The 23,206-nt window shown below is 43.9% G+C and overlaps 1 protein-coding gene across 1 annotated transcript; it reads left to right on the top strand.

Annotated features, from left to right (window-relative positions):
• The first annotated feature begins 51 nt into the window (after nt 1-51).
• Nucleotides 52-21,020, top strand: LOC308380180 (mitogen-activated protein kinase kinase kinase 5). The gene is made up of 28 exons (XM_080857453.1): nt 52-436; nt 596-735; nt 1,356-1,543; nt 1,914-2,082; nt 3,124-3,230; nt 3,456-3,626; nt 4,179-4,291; nt 5,081-5,240; nt 5,418-5,568; nt 6,018-6,122; nt 7,647-7,696; nt 9,810-9,905; nt 10,728-10,812; nt 11,365-11,498; nt 12,158-12,285; nt 13,098-13,234; nt 13,414-13,519; nt 13,723-13,880; nt 14,254-14,452; nt 15,205-15,367; nt 16,035-16,200; nt 16,462-16,644; nt 16,871-16,976; nt 17,851-18,082; nt 18,692-18,810; nt 19,314-19,387; nt 19,517-19,593; nt 20,044-21,020. The coding sequence occupies exons 1-28, from the start codon at nt 103-105 to the stop codon at nt 20,141-20,143; spliced, it is 3,951 nt and encodes a 1,316-aa protein (XP_080713579.1). The 5' UTR covers nt 52-102; the 3' UTR covers nt 20,144-21,020.
• Nucleotides 21,021-23,206: the final 2,186 nt, after the last annotated feature.

Here is a 23,206-nt window from a genome sequence, read left to right as displayed (position 1 = left end):
CCTGGTAACTTGCAGGAATACAGTTGCGCTATGAAAAGAAGATGAAGGAATTCCAGTTTAACCTATTCGTAGTTGGGCAAAAGACAGTTTAACGGAGATACAATGTACACATCCGAACGCAGGCGAATGAGCCTGCATGAGATCAAAAGAAAAGATCCTGTTAGAGTTTCGGCTGGAAGTCTATGGCAGGATCCTTTGGCAATCGAACTCGGTAACACCTCGGGAAAAAATATAATTTCACCTCGAAGTCGGACGAGGGCACTGGCAGTTATCCACATTGCCGTTGAGCATGCTTCAGTGCTCCAAACAGAGGAAAATCTGTCTCTAAAGTGCCTTAAAGAAGCATGCGCTGACACACATGCGGTTTTGAAAACGATTCCGTTCGAGCGAATAGCACTGGGGACAACTGATGTTTTGGACAATTTTTACAACGCAGGCAAGTCATGGCATGTTTTCTTTTAGATGTTCAGTTAGAGTCTAAATAATAAGGTAAATTGCATGCATTCAAACTTTTGAACTTTTGCTTTCTGAACGTCTAGCCCATTTATGACATAACTGACAGTAACTTTGAGTGCTTTTCTGCTTTCCGTTTCAGACGTTGCAGTGGTAGAGATGAGTGATTCGTTTTGCCAGCCCTCTCTTTTCTATCACCTGGGCGTGAGGGAGAGTTTCAGTATGACGAACAACATCATTCTGTACTGCAATAAGCAAGAGAATGACCTGCAAGCCCTCACGGTATAGGACACTTTAACTGAAGGTCTATGCTTGCGTTTGTCATAGAAACGCTTTAAAAAGGAGCTACTAAGTTGTTAAACTTAGAACTGCTGAAAGGAAATAAATTGCTTTTTTAGACACCCAGATCATTTATTTTGTAATGTGAATGTAATTTATTTAATTGAGCTTACAGATAAACAGTCATGCACACAATTCCCTTTAAAACAAACACACACCTGTGTTCCAGTCACCACTGGTCTGTTAAGTGATTTGTCATTGATATATTTTTCTGGAAGATACTGTAGTGCTTAAGTGTTAGTCATATGATGCACAAGTTTTGTATTTCCCATTTTGGAATACCTCTATGTGACATTCAGACAGCTAAGTTCCACAGGGATTCTGAATTCAAACATGTTTTCAAACGGGTTTTGTGTTTTAATGGACCTTTGTAAATGTATACAGATTACCAGATAAAGTATCATGCCCAAAAGAAGAAATATAAACAATGTTGCCTTGTTTTAAACATTGAAATGCTTGTGGGTACTTTCAGGTCTAGTACACTGAGTCACTTTACACATAATTCATGTGAGAGAGGGTGTGGATGTCTATGTATGTAATAGTGTGTGTGTGTTTGTCCTCAGGAACAATGTGGGAGTTACACCTTCATCCCGTACATGGTGTCTCCTCAGGGGAAGGTGTTTGCCAGCGATGCTTCCACCATGAAGGGGATCCAGGAACTGATGCAGCCTAGCTTCAAGCTAGAGCCCCTGCTCACTCCTCTGGTGGACAGACTGGTCCAGATTCTGGATAATGTCCAAATCCACGCCAGGTCCTTTAAACACATCCTTTAAGTGTCGCTGACCCTCAGCAATGTGATGTTTAGATGGCATAATTGGTATAATTCAATGACCAGTATTACATGTGTATCGCTACCAATGTCTGATGCCAATATTTTGTCCCATGATGCAACTTGGAGGGTCAGTCATGGAGTTGGTTTTGGCTTTGTTTCTGCGTTGCTTCCTGTTCAGTGTCCTCTAAACCTTTGACATTTTACAAGAGGTAGCCTTCAAAGAGAAGTCAATTCAGGCATTTACAGGAATACAGGCTGTTTTTTTCATATGCCAATATGCCCCCCCTCTGAGCTGGGTTCTTCTTAAGGTTGTGTGATGGCCTGCTGACTTAGACTTTTCGGTCGACAGCGAGTACTTCCGGGAGTCAATCCAGCGGGAGATCCGCCTGGCCCGAGAGCGCTTCACTGGCAAGACCCTGAGTCAGGAGCTGGGCCGCATCCAGAAGAGGCTGGACACCGTGGAACTCCTGAGCCCCGACATCGTTGTCAACCTGCTACTCTCCTACAGGGACGTCCAGGTGTGTGTGCATGCATCTGACAATGTGTTTGTGTGTGTCTGTATAGACATGTGTGTATGCGAGTGTGTGTGTGTGTGTGTCTGTATGGACATGTGTGTATGCGAGTGTGTGTGTGTGTGTCTGTATGGACATGTATGTGATGTGTATGCTATACACAAGTATAGCTTTGGGGGGGGGGGGGGGGGGGGGCGGGACACCGACACAAACACTTAAAGCAATCATGGTGTTCATGTGTTTCTTTTATTCTTTATTTATTCTTTAATTGAACAAAATTAACTTGACCTTCAAGGGGGGGGCGTGGCGCCCCCTTAATATAATGGTAGGGGAAACATTGATATTGTTATTGCGGTGGGCAGGCATGACTCCCTGCAGAGGTCCTTATTACAGCGGAGCTGATGAAGCCTGCGACTGAAATAAAACTCTGTTGTCCTGACTAGTAGGTAAGGGATGTTAAGTGTTGCCCAGACGTGCAACCGCCTTCCCTCAACAACCAACTATAGGGGCTCCGCATAGTCCCCCCCCCCCCCCCCCCCCCCCCCCCCCCCCCCCCCCCACCCCCCCCCCCCCCCCCCCCCCCCCACAACATAACTTATAAAGTCAGTACCGGGCCCCGGAGACTTTATTTAATCTAAAAATACATTTTGCACACAATCTTGCATGAACATGCTCCATTTCGAGGTGTTTGCATTTGCAGTGTAATTTCTTTGTGCTGTTGGGTCTTCACACTCAACACAGGAAAACCCCTATGTGATCACTGCAGCATTTGATGCGGTTTTCCCCCTTTGATGTCCTCTTTTGTCTTTGTTTCAATATCTGTAGAAAGACACAATGCAGCTGTTTGTATTTCTTAGTAGCATCATGAGATGTGCATCACTCATTTATAATAACTGACTAATAATAATTTGCTCACTCATTCCGTTCAGGTCGTGAAGTATGAAGGTGAACTGGATCCTATCTCATTGACGCTATCCTTTAAATATTAAAGGCATCAGCCATTGTCATAAATAATGGATGGTAATAGAAACGTGTTTGTGTTGATAGGACTATGATGCCATGATCATCCTGGTGGAGACCCTGAATAACCTTCCCACGTGTCGAGTGGCTGCCCAACAGAACATCCAGTTTCATTACATATTTGCACTCAACAGGTAGCCGACCTCTTTCTCTCCCACATGCTGACTTGATTACTTTGTTGAACCCAACATTAAACCATGTTTACACATTTTAGCACAAACCTGGCATGACAACATGACTTGGATGTAATAGTTTGGAGTATGCATAAGAGCACTGGCCGCAATTAGAAAGCATAAGCTACAGGAATGGATGTTTGATTCAAGGACGTGTCTGCCATCTTGGATATGTTTTTTTTCCAGGAGGAATTGTCCAGGCGACCGGGCAAAGGCCCTGGCAGTCATTCTGCCCATCGTGGAGTCAGCGGTCAAAGTGGCATCCGATGTCTACTGTTTGTGTGGACGCGTCTACAAGGACACGTTCATGAGCTCTGCGTTCACTGATGCACACAGCCGAGACCAGGCCTGCTACTGGTGAGAAATGCTATGCTGCGCATTCTCATTTTTTCCAGATGAGCACTCTCTGCATCCCTAAACTCTTTATACTTCTATTCATGTACATTTAGTCACATGGCAGACTCTACGTGACTCACAGTATAGTGCAGATGGACAGAAACCCAGTCTTTTTCCATTATTTGCACCTTGCTCTACCAGTTGACCATAGTAGTATTCTATTGTGATTGTTTACAACATGTTTTGACTTAGGTACTCTTTTCAGACCCATAATGTCCACAATGAGCTGTCTAGTTAGGGCTAGCCTAACTGTTATGTCTAACTAAATGTTGGGCATTCCTGGGAAAATGATGATGTTATGATAAGAAGTACAAAGAACCCAACATTAAATGGGCCTTTGAAACCATGAAATATGAATGCAATGCTTTATTTTCATTTAATGAACTTCAAGGAAATAGACACAATTGAACCGTAACAGCCAAAAAAATGTGCCCAGGCCAAGGTGCCTGAACATTTTCCTCACTACTGTATGAGTGTGTGTGTTTGTTTGTTTATTTGTTTGTTTATTTGCAGGTATGGGAGAGCGTTTGAGGCTGAGCCCTCACTACACTCTGGCATTAACAGCATAGTGCTCCTGATGGCTGCAGGACATCAGTATGACACTTCAGCTGAGCTTCGCAAAATCGGTACGTCCTGTCAATCGTAGCGTGTGTTAGCAGCGCCGCTCGATAACAGAAGCATTGCGCAAGGCAGGACCAGTTCACTAAGGTCACCAAAACAGCACAGCAGGAAATAATCACTTAAATAAGTATTAAAAAGGTATTTCAAACATACAGTATTTACCATGCTGGCCTTGTGGTCGGATATTTGGTTTAGCTAATGATAAACTAGCTAAGCGATTTCCCTGCTCCTCTCCTTGACGTCATGTTTAATCATGAATAAATAGTCAAACAATATTTTCCCAGTGGTTTATTTGTATGCCTCAGGTGTACCAGTGGAAGATCCCAGCCTCTGTAATGTTTACAGTACCCTCATTTTTGCCATGCCCTTGTAGTCTTTGTTGTGTTTATGCACACTGGGCAATGTGAGCGTGACATTTCTGTTAGCCAGCAGATAAAAATGGGGAATGGAAAAGCCACTTAAGAATATCATACTGAGCAACTGGCATTTTGCAGCCAGGTCTCTGCTGGCAAGTGATAAAAACTGTGGCCTAAGTAAGCATTTTGGCTCATATGACATTACCGTTCATTTGTGGTCCTTAATTGAAATCATCGCTCTTTCTTGTGATGTTGAATGGGTGCACTGAAGTGCTACCCAATGAATTATAATTCAAAGTGTGTGTGTGTGTGTGTGTGTGTGTGTGTGTGTGTGTGTGTGTGTGTGTGTGTGTGTGTGTGTGTGTGTGTGTGTGTGTGTGTGTGTGTGTGTGTGTGTGTGTGTGTGTGTGTGTGTGTGTGTGTGTTCTTTGGGTGCAGGTGTAACACTGAGCAGTTTACTTGGGAGGAAAGGGAGTTTGGAGAAGATGCAGAACTACTGGGACGTGGGTTTCTACCTCGGTGCGAGCATCCTCACCAACGAGCACAAGAAGGTCATTGAGGCCTCTGAGAAGCTCTACCGACTCAAGGCGCCCATTTGGTGAGCGCCGTTTTATTTTCCAACCACTTTATCACCTGGCACATTGAATATCACATTGATTTTTTTCATTAATTATTTACACACAATTGGCAAATATTGAACATAATGTAATAAATATCTGATAGATCCGGTCCTTTATGTTTGTTTCTCTGGTGTTTTTTATGACATTTCTGGCAGGTATGTAGCATCCATCATGGAAACATTTATCCTGTACAAACAGTTTGCCAAACCTCCGGAGGTCAAGCACCCAAAGCAGGAGACCGTAGACTTCTGGATGGAGCTGATGGTTCAGGCCTGCAAGCCCACCGTCTCCACTGCCCGCTGCCCTGTAAGTGTGTCCGCCATAACCACAAACCTCCTGCTACTAAAAACATCTAGCAGATTGTCCGAATAACAAGCCTTTTTCACAAGAATCTGTTATATATCTTACATAGTAAGCCTTTTGTAATCTTGTGGGGCCCAACATGGCTCTGGGACTATTTGCATAGAGCATGTATTGTTTTCCACCCATTTAGATCATACAGTATATTGCCCCCGTTGTTAACAGAAAGATATGTAAAAATACTTCTGGCTACGTGACACCAGGCATACCATAAAAAGCAGCCCCACAGGACATGTATAAATGATTAAGAATAATCAAGCACCCTTCATGAGAAACATTATTAAACATTAACCCTTCCATTCATGCCATGAATGACTGCAAGTGAAGTAAAGCAACTGACCTTTTCTTTAAACCGTCCAAGAGCTGTGTTGTTGATGGGCTCCCTCTGCCCGTAGGTTCTGATTCTGGAGCCCAGTAAGGTGTTCCAGCCCACTATTGTCAGTGTGAGCGAGGAGGATGTCAGCTGCACAGTGCAACTGCAGCACGTCACGCCTCTGATGGTAGAGACACTGAGCATCTCTTTTTCTCTCTCTCTCTCTCTCTCTCTCTCTCTCTCTCTCTCTCTCTCTCTCTCTCTCTCTCTCTTACTCTTTCTAGTGTCCCTCTCTCACACACACACCCCCCCACACACACAGACACACACACAGACACACAGCCTCTCTCAGACAGTATATTACATCCTTTCCTTCTCACAAATACACAAAAACGTATATTCAACACCTCACCGTAACAAAGACTCTGTATGAGACTTTTTCTCTGTAAATCACAATGATGCTGTTATGTCTGTTTTTATCTCAACCTTCTGCTGTGACCTCACCACTACTGTGTGTAAACAAGATGAACAGCCTAATGTATGTGATCTGAAAGCCATGTGCTTGTGAAGCTTGTGAAGAGATGAACATGTGTCTCACTGGCATAGCCAGTTGATGTCCACTCACATTCTCTCTGCTCAGTTGAGGTGAGATATAGAATGTCAGTGCCAGAATGTGTCTTTCCACGCTGACAAAAAAACCCCAGCAGGAACGAACTCCACCCAAGTCTGCTATATCGGATTTCAAATGTCTAAATAATCTATGTTGCAAAGTCCTGTTTCAAAACAAGGACTCAAAAAGGACCTAAAAATCTGTAAACCAGAGCATCAACACTCTCATTTATACCCACATAAAGACAGCTCCTTAATCAAAACTGATATCATTTTGGAGGGGAATAGTCAGCAAATCCTCCAGGAACAAGTAAAGAGATCTCTGCAAGGTGATACCATTGGAGAGGTATCTGGCACAAAAATGTCAGGAGCCACACCTGAGTTCTGCTATATTAATCAAGGCACTTGGCCACAGTGCTGGCAGAGGACAGAATATTGTCAGTCAGGTGTAGCACACCCTGTTATACCTGTACATCAGAACAAACAAGCACAGGTCTGAACTGAGCTCAGTCTCAAATGATTGTGTGATGTGCAATATTTTCTTTTTCTGTATTTCAAACTGAAATCGCATATTAGAATGCAGTTAGACAAATATTATTTAATCCTTCTACAGACTGATGTTGCATGATGATGTGACATACTCAAAAGGGCATGTTCAGCAGTTTAGTACCACTCCCCATGTGGTCTAGACAGGATATCTGTGATTATTTGTGCTTTCTTAGGGCAGGTTAACACCTGTTCTCATTCTGCATTTTTCCACAAAAAAATGCATTCTGTTGTCATTGTTCTAACTTGTTCCTCTGAGTTTCCTCTGAGTTTTCCTCTGTAAAACATGCAAACTGAGAGGAATACACACACACACACACACACACACACACACACACACACACACACACACACACACACACACACACACACACAAAGCTTCCCTTTTTCTATTTGAAGGCTTAAGCCAATGGGCCTCACTTCCCACTTGCTTACTCAAGACTCAGACTTAGTCAACTGAGCCAGAAAATGACCCAGTATGTCTGTTTGTTTGCCTGTATTAATGTATGTGATTGCCTCTTAATTGTTGAAAATGTGCTGTCTCTTTCATTTCCAGAAAGGTCTCCACAAATGGACTTTCCCAGCCTCTGCAATTAGGGGAGTGAGGTGTGTATAGTGTGTGTGTGTGTGTGTGTGTGTGTGTGTCGGTTCAAGCTTACTCGGGTCTTCTTGTTGTCCTTTTATCAGTTGCATTCTAGGAGTTCTACTTTCCTATAAACACACACACACACATACACACACACACACACACACACACACACACACACACATACACACACACACACACACACACGCACACAAATACAAAATTGTGAAAAACATTAAGCAAACAAAAAAAGTTCACTGCATCTGCTAATCATATTGGGCCTAGACATCATTCTATCCTCGGCGATCCTAGTTCATCATACATGCTGCCTGACCTTGTGCTATTCCATTGCAGCCTACTAAAGATCCAAAGCAAAATTTGCTCTGTAGTTCAGCATACTTGTGCTCATCATAAAATCAAAATGTAATTATGTTTTTCTTTTAAACTTGGTAATGGCCCGGATCCCTCCTATACAAATTGGATGCCCCTCTTCTCATATTTAAACTACGCCCATACAGACCATATTAATGCAAAGCAACATGTTTGTTGTTGCCCGTCCAAATACCCACCCAAAGATGAAATCCTAGTAACACCTCTGGTCCACATTCTATAATGATAGATCAGATCAGACCCCACCTCAAACAATATTCTTCACAGCGTCTTGTGCAAGACCTTGTTATATCCAAAGAAGACCGTTGAAATGCAATTTTGGCAGCTCTGCCTGCATGTGTCGTGAGAGCGTTACAGATGATTTAGAATGCAATGCCGCGAATGATCTTTGATCAGACAAAGAGGACACATGAAACTCCTCTGCTAGTCATCCCTAACTGGTTCCCTGTAGCTGTAGCCCTGTAGCTGTATTGAAATATCTCACTCTCACCTACAGGACAGCCACTGAATTGGCACCAGCTTATTTCAGTTCTAGGATTCAACTATTCCCCATCTCAAATATTTGGCTCCCTCCAAAGAGTGTGCATGTTGTGTTTGCCTTCTCTCTGTTGGTGTATATTTATACACAAGGCCCCCTCAATAAGCATGCCTTCCTTATAAAGTCCTTCAACAACAGCAACAGCGCAGCAGCAGATTCATAAGCGTCTCCAGCTGGCCAGAGGCACGGGGCCAGAACCTCTGCTTCTCTCTGACCTCCAATGAGAAGCCTCTGGTTCTCTCTGACCTCCAATGGGAAGGCTCTGGTTCTCTCTGACCTCCAATGAGAAGCCTCTGGTTCTCTCTGACCTCCAATGAGAAGCCTCTGGTTCTCTCTGACCTCCAATGAGAAGCCTCTGGTTCCCTCTGACCTCCCATGAGAAGCCTCTCTTGTCATGACTCTCCTGTTCACCCTGACCCGCTGGCTGGGGCTTGACGTACTTGTTTACCTTAGCCTTATTTTCCTACGCGCTTGTCCTTTGGCCCGCAACTGTCTTTGCCCTACTGCTATTTGTGCAACATAAATCACCCACACAAAACACAGTCGACCTGCAGACTGCTGTACCGCGTGGTTGTGAATGGATCTGATCAGTGGCTGTGATAAGGAAACTGAAATAGCTTTGTGTCGCCGCGGTATGGGAAGCGTTGGATGCTTCTGCTCTGCTGCAAGATTTTTCCTTTCGATATCATTCCCTTTGTTTGTTGCGCTCCAGTGCAGTTCTTAGGAAGCATTTGCACATACTTGTCAAGTACTGGGGAGGTGTTTAGTTGCAGCGTGCTTCACTGTTTCACGGCTGTGGCTTATGCTGTCCTGGCTTTTCCATTACAGACACCATCTTGCTCATGATGGCTTCAGCAGGAACATATGTTCACATGGCTGCTCTCCTTGGCCTTCATGTTGTTATGACGGGTGCCAGCAACAAGTTGTAGCATTTGTCTGGCATTCAGTCTGTGCTTGTGCAATGTGACACACAATGATTGTGCTGTTTCATATTGTGCTTTTTCGTGTCATTTCTCCAATGTTACACTGTTTCCACATCTGTGTATGAGATCATGCCTCTCACTCGTAGACACTCTGTTTCCCCATCTGTGTATGAGCTCATGCCTCTCACTCGTAGACATTGAGTTCATTTTGGCATGTGAAAGTGGTGGGTGGTCACATGTTTCATCTCTCTTCTATCTCTCCAACTCTCTCTCTTTCTGCAGTGTTTCCAAGTTCGATGAGCGGAGCTGCTTTCTCTACGTCCACTACAACTCGGACGACTTCCAGCTGTGCTTCCCCAGTGACACACACTGTATGGGGTGAGTGTGGCAGCGTGACCCTGAAACACAGCCAAGTCAAATAGAGCTCTGGGAGGGGACTGCCGGTTAGATCACTTCTGCCAAAGCCAAAGTCAGAAGCACCGTTTCCTCACATGCACACTCTTACAAAGATAGGTTGTCTAGAACCTTAGCCTAAAAAGTTCTATTTCTGGTTCTACTCCCCATAGAAGAGTCTTTAATTGAGGGAACCTTCTGAAGGAGGTTTTTTTTTTTTATGTGGACAAGCAGAACCTTTTTGTATCTTACAAGATTCAGAAAGGGCAATGTGTTTTAAGGGGTCATGTTGTTATCTACGTTGTTATCTGTGTGCCAGAGATCCGGAAACGACTATATTCTTCTTTTTTTCTTCGCCTCCTGATTTTATGTAGGACAACAAAGCATTGTGCTAGGTGGTACATAGTGTTTGTGTGAAAGATGTGAATATTGGTATGAGTAAACACAATCAGTAATGATCAAGTTGGGTTCGTCCTATGTTGATTAAACTTTTGTCTATAGTTTCAATGTTTGTGCACTCTGATTTTCTTGTATAATTTATGGGATATCTCATCCTTTACAAAATTCAGACCTGGATTTTTTATATGGAATTGTGCGTGTATGTGTGTATATGCTGTATGTGTGTGTGTGTGTGTGTGTGTGTGTGTGTGTGTGTGTTTGTGTGTGTGTGCGCGCATGTGTGGGACTGTGTGTGTGTGTGTGTGTGTGTGCGTGCATGTGTTGGACTGTGTGTGTGTGCCTATGTATGTAAGTGTATCTCTGCCTAAGCAGACTGACTCTGACTGTATGCCTTTTGACGCTCCTCAGGTTCTGTGAGCTGGTGAACTCTCTGCGGCAGCAGGCCGTCGCTCCTGTGAAGGAACCGAGCCCGCTGAGCGGGGGAGTGTTAGAGGTGAGAGAGCCCCTCTGGAGCCCGCGTGTCCGCTACCGAGGCCCACGGGATGTGGTCTGTCACAACACTCGCCTCTTTGCTTCCTTCAAGGGGCACTAGTCTATTGTGAAGTGGGTCACATGCCCTTGCAGAGAATGACTTCCTGTTCAGGTTGACTCTTGTACTGGCAGTCACATAGAACACTACTGGGTTCTTGTCTTTTTTTCCATCCTGCTATCTAATGCATACAAATTGGAAAGGTCTAAAATCAGCTGATGGTAAGAGGAAATGAAAAACACCTTTGGAAGAGATCCCTGGCCAAGAAATGCTTGCAGCTCCAGGGGCCTTAAGCACGCACTAAGGGGGGATCAATGAGGCTTTTGGCACATGCTATTGTTTTTTGAAAACTCGATACGTAAGCTTCCTGCTGCGGTAGAGACGGACCTGCAGCACGTCTGTGGTGGCTGCTCATGCACCTAATTGTGAGTAATTGTGTAATGGGGTTGGTCTGCTAATTAATGATGCAGTATGGATGTGACCTTCTGACTGTGCTGATCATTTTCTTTCCTGCAGTACATCTATGAGACGGACGAGAACAGCGATAAAGTGGTCCTGGGCAAAGGGACGTATGGAGTCGTGTATGCCGGCAGAGACCTGAGCAACCAGGTGCGCATCGCCATCAAAGAGATCCCCGAAAAGGACAGCACGTAAGGAATTAGTCCTTGTCAATCTTTCCCTACATCTGTCTTTGTTCACTCTGAATCCAGCGTTGGCCAATGTGTGTGCTGTGTTGGGTGCCTCTATATGTCTGTCTTTCATGCTAAAAGCATATAATACCAACCTCATGGTGCATATATCATTCACAAAATCTCATAATAAACTCCTCTCCCATGAATCGAGCATAATGTGTGTGCGGTTCAATGACCTTCTGTCGTAGTCTAAAAATACAGAGACTGATTCCCATGGGAATGGCAGTAGCTGCTCCTAAGAGAGACTAATGTTCTCAGCTTTCTCCCTGTTCATGAAATTCAGACTCTTCCCAAGAGATTCAGAGTTTTTCCTACGTGAACATAACATGTTTTTCAACCTTGTCCATGACCCGCCCCTACAGAGTGCATGTTTTGCTTGCAGTTACAAGGAACTTTAGAACTGTAACTGTAGAACTCTGTGTGAAATCCCGCAGATTTACCAATCCTCCACTCACTCCCACAGGATATGTGGGTGATTTTTCTTCCCCTCATGCTTACCTGACCTTATCTGCTTTATTTGTACCCCGGTCGCTCCTGAATCTTGGGTCTGTGTTTTTATTCTTTCTTGCTCTTTCTGCTTTCTTTCTCTCTCTCCCTCCATGCTCCATGCTCCACAGTTACTCCCAGCCTCTGCATGAGGAGATAGCCCTACACAAGAGGCTAAAGCACAGGAACATCGTGCAGTACCTGGGCTCTGTCAGCGAAGATGGGTTCATTAAGATATTCATGGAGGAGGTACCGGGAGGTAAATACCTATCTCTGCTCTCCATCTTTTCATCCATCCATCCATTCATTCATTCATTCCTTACCCTACCGAGGAGGTTATGTTTTAAATGTTGTGTGTTTGTCTGTAAGCATGATTAAGCAAAAACTACCAGCCTAATTTTCATGAAGGTTTGCGCACTCTTGAGTGCTTCTGTAGTTCTTTCTTTCTTTCTTGCTGTCTTTCTTTCTTTCTTCAAATTATTTATGCACCCTTTTTTCATGAAGTTATTCATTACTTTCTTTATCCATTCATTCATTGCTTTACAATCACAAATGCAAACAGACAGACGCATACCTACAAGCCTACTTTAAGCAAAGTTATTTACCTAACTGTCCGTGAACTGTCTGTGACCTCTATGTGGCAGAAGTTGTCAGAGTCCAGCTCAGAGTTCTACAAGACAAGACAAGAGTAGCCTTTAAAAAACGTCATTTGAGTTCCAGCTTTAAACAACATCTGCCTTTACACATTCCGGCAATTCCCCCAGCTGGAATAGTTGTTCTTTGTGTTCCAGCATGACCTGGTTTTATGTTAGTCAGTCAGTCAGATGGCTAGGGGGAGTGTACTTACTGGATATGGACAGCAGGAAGGGGCGTGTGAGCAACCGTTTGTGTGTGTGGGATAGCCGCTGGCAGGAAGAGACACACGAAGTATGGAAGCCCATGTTGAGCAATTCAACTGAGTCACTGACGCACTGTAGGGTCTAGTGATATTGCAATGCGAAATAAGCAGCATTGATAATGTGCCAACTTAAAAGCCTCTGGCTTAGCTGCTCTTACTGATTCATCCCACAGGAAGCTTGTCCTCCCTCTTGCGCTCGAAGTGGGGGCCCCTGAAGGACAACGAGGCCACCGTAGTTTTCTACACCAAGCAGATCCTCGAGGGACTGAAGTACCTGCATGATAACCAGATAGTTCACAGAGATATCAAGGTAGAGGCACACGCATAAGGAATATGGTCTACAGAACCTGTTCAACATTAATAACAGACACACAATGCAAATGCTTAAATAAACTACATACTTTTAGGCATGGGGTGCTAAGTAGTATATTTTAAATTGTGTGTTAAAGTGGCAGCTCAGTGATAACATTGGGGGCATTTTCCCTGCAGGGGGATAACGTCCTAATAAACACGTACAGCGGAGTTCTGAAGATCTCTGACTTTGGGACCTCCAAACGGCTTGCTGGGATTAACCCCTGCACAGAGACATTTACAGGTTAAAGGAGTGTGTGTGTGTGTGTGTGTGTGTGTGTGTGTGTGTGTGTGTGTGTGTGTGTTTGGTGTATGTGTGCCAGATGTGGATGAAATACCTGCCTTGTTTAATCTTAGTCTGTGTATATGTGTTATATGTGTACATGAGTGAATCAATGAATCGGTACACGTTTCCACCTCTGCCATATTTGACTTGTGTGTTATCAGGAACGCTGCAGTACATGGCTCCAGAGATCATAGACCAGGGGCCTCGGGGCTACGGCAAGCCAGCTGACATCTGGTCCTTGGGCTGCACCATTATTGAGATGGCCACAGGCAAGACCCCCTTTCATGAGCTGGGTAGTCCACAGGCAGCCATGTTTAAGGTAGAACACAGATAACAGTCACACACAATCTTCAAATCGACCTTTACCATTACCTGTTTGCCTGATTGCATCAAGTTTATGATCTTACTGACACGTCAGGGAAACTTTATTGGTGAAGCAGGGAAATATAAATGAATGATCCATAGTTTCCAAAGCATTGAGCTGCTATGATGGCACATCATGAGCAGACTGGGTGCCCAAGGGATCACGGGTCCTTCCAGCACCTCCTTGCCTGAACTTCCCCATGCCTTTGCACTTCTTGGTGATTATTTGGACTGAAGAAGGCTTGTGGTGTGTTTTATGGAATGTAACTGATAACTGGTAAAAAAAACTAATCCCACTAACCTTGCCATATGTGATGTGTCGGCCGTAGGTCGGTATGTTTAAGATCCACCCGAAGGTGCCAGAATGCATGTCTGACGAGGCCAAAGGCTTCCTCATAAGCTGTTTCGAGCCGGACCCGGACAACCGAGCCACGGCCTCCGAGCTGCTGAAGGACACCTTCCTCACGGCCAGCCCACGCAAAAGAACCAAGCCTGAGCCCATCCAGAAGGACACCACAGGTCGGGCTGGTCAGACTGTCTGGTCTAGAGTTGCTAGTATTAGTAGGGATAGGCGCGCTCTACTTAAAAAAAAAATATATAAATGCGTTTTTGGGTGCGAGTAAAAGAATGTTAACTATTAGTAGAATAAAAACCGCACTCTCAGGCTTTTCTCTTTAACAATAAGACCAGTTTATTTTAGTACAGACGCGTTTCGGCCTTACGCCATCGTCAGTGAGGCCGAAACGCAATAAATTGGTCTTATTGTTAAAGAGAAAAGCCTGAGAGTGCGGTTTTTATTCTACTAATGGTTTAGAGTTGCAACAGCCATTCAGTGTATCAGAATTATGTGAATATGCACTCAGAATGATGTGCTAACTATCACTTAAGAAGCACAACAATGACATTTTAGGGTGACAGTGTAGGTGGTTATGTGTCTGTGTGTGTGTGTGTGTGTGTGTGTGTGTGTGTGTGAGAGAGAGAGCATATTCAAAGTTGTTACTTTGTTGGTTTTGGTAATGTTTTAGTAATTGACGGTTCCGGTCCAACTTATTATAGTTGGATGAACTGAAATATTATCATGAAAGGCTCATACTTACAGGGGTTTCTTGGGTAGCTTTGGTGACATGATGCCTTGGCACCAAACTATTATACTCTAACAGGGCATTGAATATGGTTGTAATAGAGGAACATTTGTATCCTTTGGTCAGTATTTTTTTAAATTCTCTACTAATTGTCCTTGCGAGTGGAGGGTCTTACCTGATCTCTGCCTCTCTCTGTAGCTGACTACCACAGGAGCATGTCTGTGCCCATCTGGGTCCACGTGGAGGATGTGGATGCTGAACCCACTGACCTGTCCTGCTCTTTGGACCTGCGCCGGACCATGCCGGTCCTCCGGATGGACGACATCGCAGAGAGCCCGCCCAACACCAGCGGGTTCCTCCCGTTAGTCCGACCCTATGATCTCTCTCTGAACACACACACACACACACACACACACACACACACACACACACACACACACACACACACACACACACACACACACACACACACATGCACAGACAGCCAGTCAGCCCAGTGATGTCCACGGTTTTTGAGTGTGAATTGAAATTCCTCTCAAACAGCCAGTTACCATAGTTACCATAGTCATACCCTGATCTTTTTGGTTAGACAGGGTTTTGAAGTAGGAATTTTACCCTTCTAGTCGCTTACACAGTTTGACCCCATTTGGGGTGACACACTTCTACTTCCTTAATTGATTTGAACAGTCTATTTCTCATCAAAGCAGCTACAGACACAACACTACATAGTTGCTACAACTAAGGGCTTCTTGATGAAGTGCATAACACTTCATGTTGTTATGAAGAGGAACTGAATGTTTCTTTATCTTTGTTGTCATCTGCTGTTCTGTGTGTGTGTGTCTATATATCTGCATGTATTCATTGTGTGTGTGTGTGTCTATATATCTGCATGTATTCATTGTGTGTGTGTGTGTGTGTCTATATATCTGCATGTATTCATTGTGTGTGTGTGTGTGTGTGTGTGTCTATATATCTGCATTTATTCATTGTGTGTGTGTGTGTGTGTGTGTGTGTGTGTGTGTGTTCAGGGTTCCAGAGGAACCTGCGGGGGACCTAAGTAGTCCGTCTGGTTCGGGAGAGAACCTGGGCCTGTTCCTACTGCGGAAGGACAGCGAGAGAAGGGCCACTTTACACAGAGTCCTCACTGAGTACCACGGCAGTGTGGTGCGCAACATACAGGACACACTACCCCAGGTACACCTCACTGTTTGTGTGTGTGTGCGTGTGTGCGTGTGTGAGAAGGGCAACTTTACACAGAGTCCTCACTGAGTATATCAGCAGTGTGGTGCGCAACATATAGGACACGCTACCCAAGGTACACCTCAGTGTGTGTGTGTGCCTGTATGTGTGTGTGTGTGTGTGTGTGTGTGTGTGTGTGTGTGTGTGTGTGTGTGTGTGAATCTGTATCTCAAGACCTGTGTTCTCACATACCTCCACCCGCTCTTCTCTCCTCAGTCTGACAATCCATCCTTCAATACGGAGCACATCTCCGAGCTGATTGGCTATTTGAGGGAGAACATCCGTTCGCCCGACAGGAAGCACCTGACCAACAGCCTCTTGAAGTTGCGCAGCACCCTGCTCAATGCTGCAGTACCGCTCAAAAACCTGCAGGTGGTGCTCTTCAGCTTCCAAGACGCTGTGAGTCCCTCTGTCCAATATGCACAGACAACACACTCTCACTTACTCATTCACTCTCTCTCTCTCTCACTTACTCTCTCCCTCTCTCTGTCTTTCTCTCTCTCTGTCTTATTATTGTAAAATGTTTTTCATGTGCTGTTAGTTTCTGGATCTGGTGATCTAACATGCTGTCAGTTTCTGTATTGAGTGTGCGTTGTTTTGTATGACTGCATGATTTGCGGTGCAGGTGAAGAAGGTGTTACGGCAGCAGCAGGTGAAGCCCCACTGGATGTTTGCTCTGGATAACCTACTGAGAAAGGCAGTGCAGGATGCCATTACAGTGCTCCTACCAGGTGAGGCTGTAGTCACAGATGGCACTCCGCTCAGAATGCATGTTTATCTCCGTGTGTAATTCTATCAGTGCATGAGCATCAACACAAGCCTGGGTGCCACACGAATTAAGGAATTAATCAACATTTCAGGTTGGGAAGTTCGGTCTGGCATTGCTCTGTTGGGAGAAACCTTGCCCGAACAAAATTCTGTTCGTACCAATCAAATTGTCGGGTGGGCTTTATATGATGATGGACAGAAGATCGACAGTAACGTAATCAACTACGTCACCAAAGACCACTTGGGTTAAATTCATTTTCAACAAACATGGCTGCCGCTGGAGAGCTGATTGGTTGTAGGTCTATCCAATTGAGCAAAGAGGCATTTTTTTTCTTGGTTTGGTTGAAACACTCACCCCATAAACACAGTCCAATGGAGCAGTATCAGACTCATATTCCGACTAGAATTTTGAGTATGACAACGTCAGGCTACATCAACACACAAGGTCTTCTAATCAACTCTTGTCTTGAGTACACAGATACATCTATTGCCCTCAGTTCTTCCCATGCCAGGACAGATACATAGTCATTATAGCAATCATGCCCCCTCCCAAAACTCTATGAACTTTATAGCATATACTCAAGTAAATCAGACAGACACATACCCAACTCTGAGAAACTTTAGATTTAATATCCAGCTCTTAGACTATACGTTTATCTATGGCTGTCTGTGATCGTACTCTATTTCTCTCACTCGGGTGTTTCTTTTTCTCTCTCTTTCTTGATCATGATGGGAGGCTGTTGTTTGTTGTGTGCTTATGTACGTGGGGCTTCTCTCTCTCTCTCTCTCTCTCTCTCTCTCTCTCTCTCTCTCTCTCTCTCCATGATCCATCCTCAGAGCTGAAGCTGCAGCTGCAGTCCTCCTTTGAGATGGATGAGTCGACCGGATCCCCTGACGTGGAGCCCCAGACCCCCACCACCACAGACGCCCAGGAGGACATTCCAGCCTCCCCGCTAGAGGAGGACCCTGTGGTGGAGAGCCCAGCCAGCTACTGCCTCCTCACGGAGCTCCAGTCCGGAAGCTCTCCACTGGCCAGAGAACTCAGCCAGCTCAGGCTGGAGACCAGGAGGTGGGGAGACGATACACCTTATGATGAATACATACAGACATACAGATACACACACACAGACACACACACACACAATGAATACATTCAGACATATAGACACACACACACACACACACACACACACACACACACACAATGAATGCATAAAGACACACAGACACACAGACACACAGACACACAGACACACAGACACACAGACACACACACACACAGACACACACACACACACACACACAATTAATACATACTGACATACAGTGGTTTTAAAAAACGGCCTCCTTCATATAGAGTGCATAATTGTGCATAATGAATAGCCTGTGTCTGTCTCTGTGCCCTTAGTGAATGCTCTGGCACGGTGTGGTTGCAGCACCACACTAATTGGTCTGATTAATGGATGTTTGGAACACCTTCATTTACTCTGTGTTAGAGGCTGGCAAAATGCTGGACTGAAAAAGGAAGATTCAAAACAACTTACTAAGTATTGTTCTCTGTGTGTGTGTGTGTGTGTGTGTGTGTGTGTGTGTGTGTGTGTGTGTGTGTGTGTGTGTGTGTGTGTGTGTGTGTGTGTGTGCGGGTGTGCGGGTGTGCGGGTGTGAGTGCTTGTTCCAGGCTGCTGACCCAGCTGAGTGAGAGGGAGAGGGAGTACCAGGAGCTCCTCAGGGACACGGTGCAGAACAAACAGAAGCAGATCGATGCCATCAGAGACAGGCGAGCGTCAGCATCCTCAGGTGCTCCTATCCGCTCTACTCTAATCGCATCCTTAAAAAAACACACACTCCTGCACTTTTTCACAGTTTGTAAATATTTAGTTTCACATTTGTGCACACAATGTCTCAATCCCGTCACTCTTTATTCTAATCTGCTGCGTCTGCGGTGGTAAGCTTCTCTCTGACCCTTCGCCACTCTTTCTTTCCACCCAAAACTGTGTGTGTGTTTGCCTCTCCGTTTCTCATTAGACAGTGATATGTGTGTGTTTGCTCCTCAGTCTCTGATTAGATAGTGATAATTGTGTGTGTTTGCTTCTCCGTCTCTGATTAGACAGTGATGTGTGTGTGTGTGTGTGTGTGTGTGTGTGTGTTTGTCTCTGTCTTTGCTACTCCCACTTTCTATTTCCTAATCCTCCCTTCTGTGGTTGCGTCCAGCTCATCCAAATGATATTATTGAACAGAAATAATTTTAGAACAAAAATCCTACCCATTTTCAAAGACCGCTTTCTTACTTCCTCCTATAGAGGCGAGTTCTGAGAACACGGGACTGGTGCGCTGGTTGAAATCTGTTCCTGTGGACCAGGACTCTATAGATACAGTAAGTACACCCTGGTTACAGGAATGCATCTTTTACTTTGTAGCCCATTCTAGCCTATCACAGGCCTAGCACGAAAAGGGTACGTTACATTCGGAATGTTATCTGTTTGTTTGTTTGTTTGTTTTACAGCTCGTTTCTCATAAGTTCACTTTGGAGTGTCTGCTCCACACAGCTTCCAGAGACGATCTCAAGTACTGCAACATTAAGTAAGACTACATCAGCACAGTGAACTGGCCAATCATTTGGTTTTCCTCTAATGATAACAAATGCCAATCATTGTACTGAGCTTGAATGTCACACACAACAGTACTTTCTATCAGGCATTTTTCACTGATTCAAGGTTGATTGAAAGACTGATGATTTGTTATTGCTTAATAAGCTTAAGACAGTGATCAGTAATTTGTGATCAATGAGCTTAATCATCTCAGTTTGGCTGTTAGGTAGATTCAAAAGTAATAAATACCCACCATCTTTCTGAAATGGCATAGAGGTTCTCAGCATTGCTTTTCATTGAGTATGCATCTCTATCCTAGGGCCTGTCTTTTGATATTTATCTCCAGACCTTTCGACTGTCTTAAACTGTGCATGCAACTGTGTACTGTACCTCTCAGAGTTATACTAGCCTTTCAGTATGTAATGCTTTCTTCTTCCTGCAGGGGGGGCATGCTGTGTCGGATCTGGGCAGCCGTGTCAAAACAGAGACGACAGTCTCGCCTCAGCACACACACAGAGGAGGGGGAGGACACACTTCTCTGAACAGTGTTCACACTAGACCCTGCACTGTCTCTGTGGATGATATTGGCTACTCCAGTTAGAAGGATGGGGGTCCATTAAATACACTAGGTCTCTTGAATTAGAATAATTAATTTTGTGTGATTCATTAAAAGGCCTCCCTTTAGTATTCATGAGCGAATTTGACAGGCTCCTTGATGCTAGTGAAGGCAGTCATAGAAAGTGTTTTTGGAAAATGAAATTGAACACATGCACAAAACAGCTGTCAATCACTAATTTACAGATTTCTCAAAAAAATCTGTTGATTACATAGATACATAGGAATCTTGTGTTGGCCATTGGACTTACGTAGTTAGTAGGTTGGCAAGTTGGTTAAAGACTTTTTGATGGAGACCCAGTGTATATGAAGACCGCTGCATAAAGATGAATTTTGATATTTAGATGGTTGACTTCTAAAGGCATTTGAAAATAATGCTCTCTTACTCTTCATTTTGAATGTTTGAATAATTTTTAACTGGAGTAAGAGTAATGTATCTTATTTGTATAAAGTGGTCATATCAAGTTTCAAAAACACAAAGACATTCACATGCACACACACACACAAACACACACACAGGATGCTATGTGTGTTACTATTGTGTGTCCTGGCTGTTTTTAGTTTTTTTGACAGATAATATATTTGTTGAGACTCAAAAACCAAGACAGAAAAGAAACCAATTTTTTTGTATTCATTACATCTTTTTTGACAAAAACTATTTTTGGTTGTTAATATGTTTTTCATAATGGTGTATATAATATTTTGGTGGATGAGATTTATAGCTTTTTACTTTCTACTGTATTGTTATAAAAATTTCAATTCAAGCTGTGACACACAAAAAGAGATTTTTATATTCACTGTGCAGGGATGTATAGAAAATAAATAAACTTGGGTTTGTGTTGGCATTCATGTCTGTGTATCAGTATAAAATGACAAATAGACACGAAAATTATTCAGAAAAGTCACATTGCAAGTGACCTCAACTGCATAGAAACTACAGCAGACACAATGCATTATACGTCTTTCAAAATAGATGTGCCCAGATTATGGATAAAGATGTGCTTTGGATGGGGATTTTATGGGTGGGGATTTATCACATAACCATCAACTTTATTGTTAGTGGTAATTTCTTAAATGTGTTATTTTGAATAGTGATATGAGTGTACCTCAGGCATGTTAGGATTATATAACAACCACCTGTTACTATGAATTCAGGGGGTGCAGAAGATCTGCTGAAGGGTTGCTTTGGGGCAAATCCCCAACACTGGTCTACTGAAATGCAGATTGTGATGTGTCGTATTCGAGATAGCTTGTTAGAGATGAATGAGGTGGTTTTGTTCCGTGAGGTTCGGGAATTGAGGTTTTCACATTCTGGGAAGACAAATGGTCGTAGTAACGGTTCTACTGTGGGCTTTACTGGTCTAAACTGGTCTTCACACAAAGCCAGTAAAGAAAGTGTAATTGGGAACACTGAAAAGTTGAAAGCCCGTTTGTTGTATGTGTTTGCAAACAGATTTTGCTCATTTGCAGCATTTGTTTTGGTCAAGTGTTCAGGCCAGACGTGTTAATGAAAGACGGGGTGAAGCAGTGTGTACAACCTCTGGAAGTAGGACGGACTGAGGCACAGTGTTGTGGCCGGGCTGAAAAATTCCTCTCGTGCTTCCACGGCTGTTTTCACACTGTTGACGTCACCTAGGAGACGAGTGTTTGTGTCTTCCTGTTATCCTGGCCAGGACATCCAGAATTACGTGGTGCCTCCACTTTTCACATCGACCTCATGGGAGACTGTCTGTGATCCAGTGGTGAATGTGTCATCCGCCTCATTTTGCTGCAGTGTGTGTGTATTGTATTGTGTTGAATGACAGCCTGGTGTTAAGCGAAGCCATGATATCATAAATAGCCAAATTAAGTGGATTAAATCCCACCAGGAGAGAGGTGGAGTCGCCAACATAGGGGATATGAGATCATTTGGGGATTAGGCGGCCTCTCCAATTATTTAAATGATTAAAAAAAAGATCAGTTAAAAAGAAAACACACATGTCGTACTTTAAACTCTATTGTGTTCTCTTCATGTGCCATTTCACCTGTGTGATGTTCTCACTGTGTCCCCTTTTCAGGTCATGTTTGGGCTCCTGTTGAAGACACACTTACACACACCTACCAGGCGAGAGTGTGTGACTACACAAAAAAGAGCATCCTTCAGGTCGTGATGACTCAGTGAATGTTAGACATGTCCCAATCTGATCATCTCTTATTTGGATGGCCACCTACAGTCGTATGCAAAAGTTTAGGCACCCCTCTAAGGCTGCATGATAATTTACTCTGTCTTCACCAAAAAAGATCACAGTGGTCAAATATTTATTTTGTAGTTATCACTGAGTGCTAGGGTGTTTTCCAGACAAAGAGATTTAGTGTAGCAGTATTTATTGGTGTGAAATTAAATCAAATGTGAAAAATAGGCTGTGCAAAAGTTTGGGCACCCTCATAATTTTGTTGATTTGAATACCTGTACCTACTCAGTGCTGATAAAATGCAACACAGAATTAGTCTGGTTAGCTCGTCAAGCCTTCAATTCCATAGAAAGGTGCATCCAACCATTAGAAAAGGTATTTAAGGTAGCCAATTGCAAGTTGTGCTTCTCTTTGATTCTCCTCTGAACAGTGGCAACATGGGGGCATCAAAACAGCTATCAAATGATCTGAAAACAAAGATTGTTCAGCAGTTTTGTTTAGGGGAAGGCTACAAAAAGTTATCCTGGAGGTTTCAGCTATCAGTTTCCACTGTGATGAATTTTATTATGAAGTGGAAGGCAACAGGCACAGTTCTTGCTAAGGCTAGAAGTGGCAGGCCAAGAAACATAACAAAGAGGCAAAGGCGAATAATGGTCAGAATGGTCAAGAATAACCCTCAGACCACCTCCAAAGATCTGCAAGGTCATCTTGCTGCAGATGGTGTCACTGTGCATTGCTCAACCATTCAGCGCACATTACACAGAAAACAGCTGTATGGGAGAGTGATGCAGAAGAAGCCTTTTCCGCACACACGCCACA

The sequence above is a fragment of the Sprattus sprattus genome, assembly GCF_963457725.1.
Source record: "Sprattus sprattus genome assembly, chromosome: 19".
Taxonomy (NCBI): Eukaryota; Metazoa; Chordata; class Actinopteri; order Clupeiformes; family Clupeidae; genus Sprattus; species Sprattus sprattus.
Note: the sequence above shows the minus strand (reverse complement) of the source record. Positions and strands in the feature narration are given on the sequence as shown.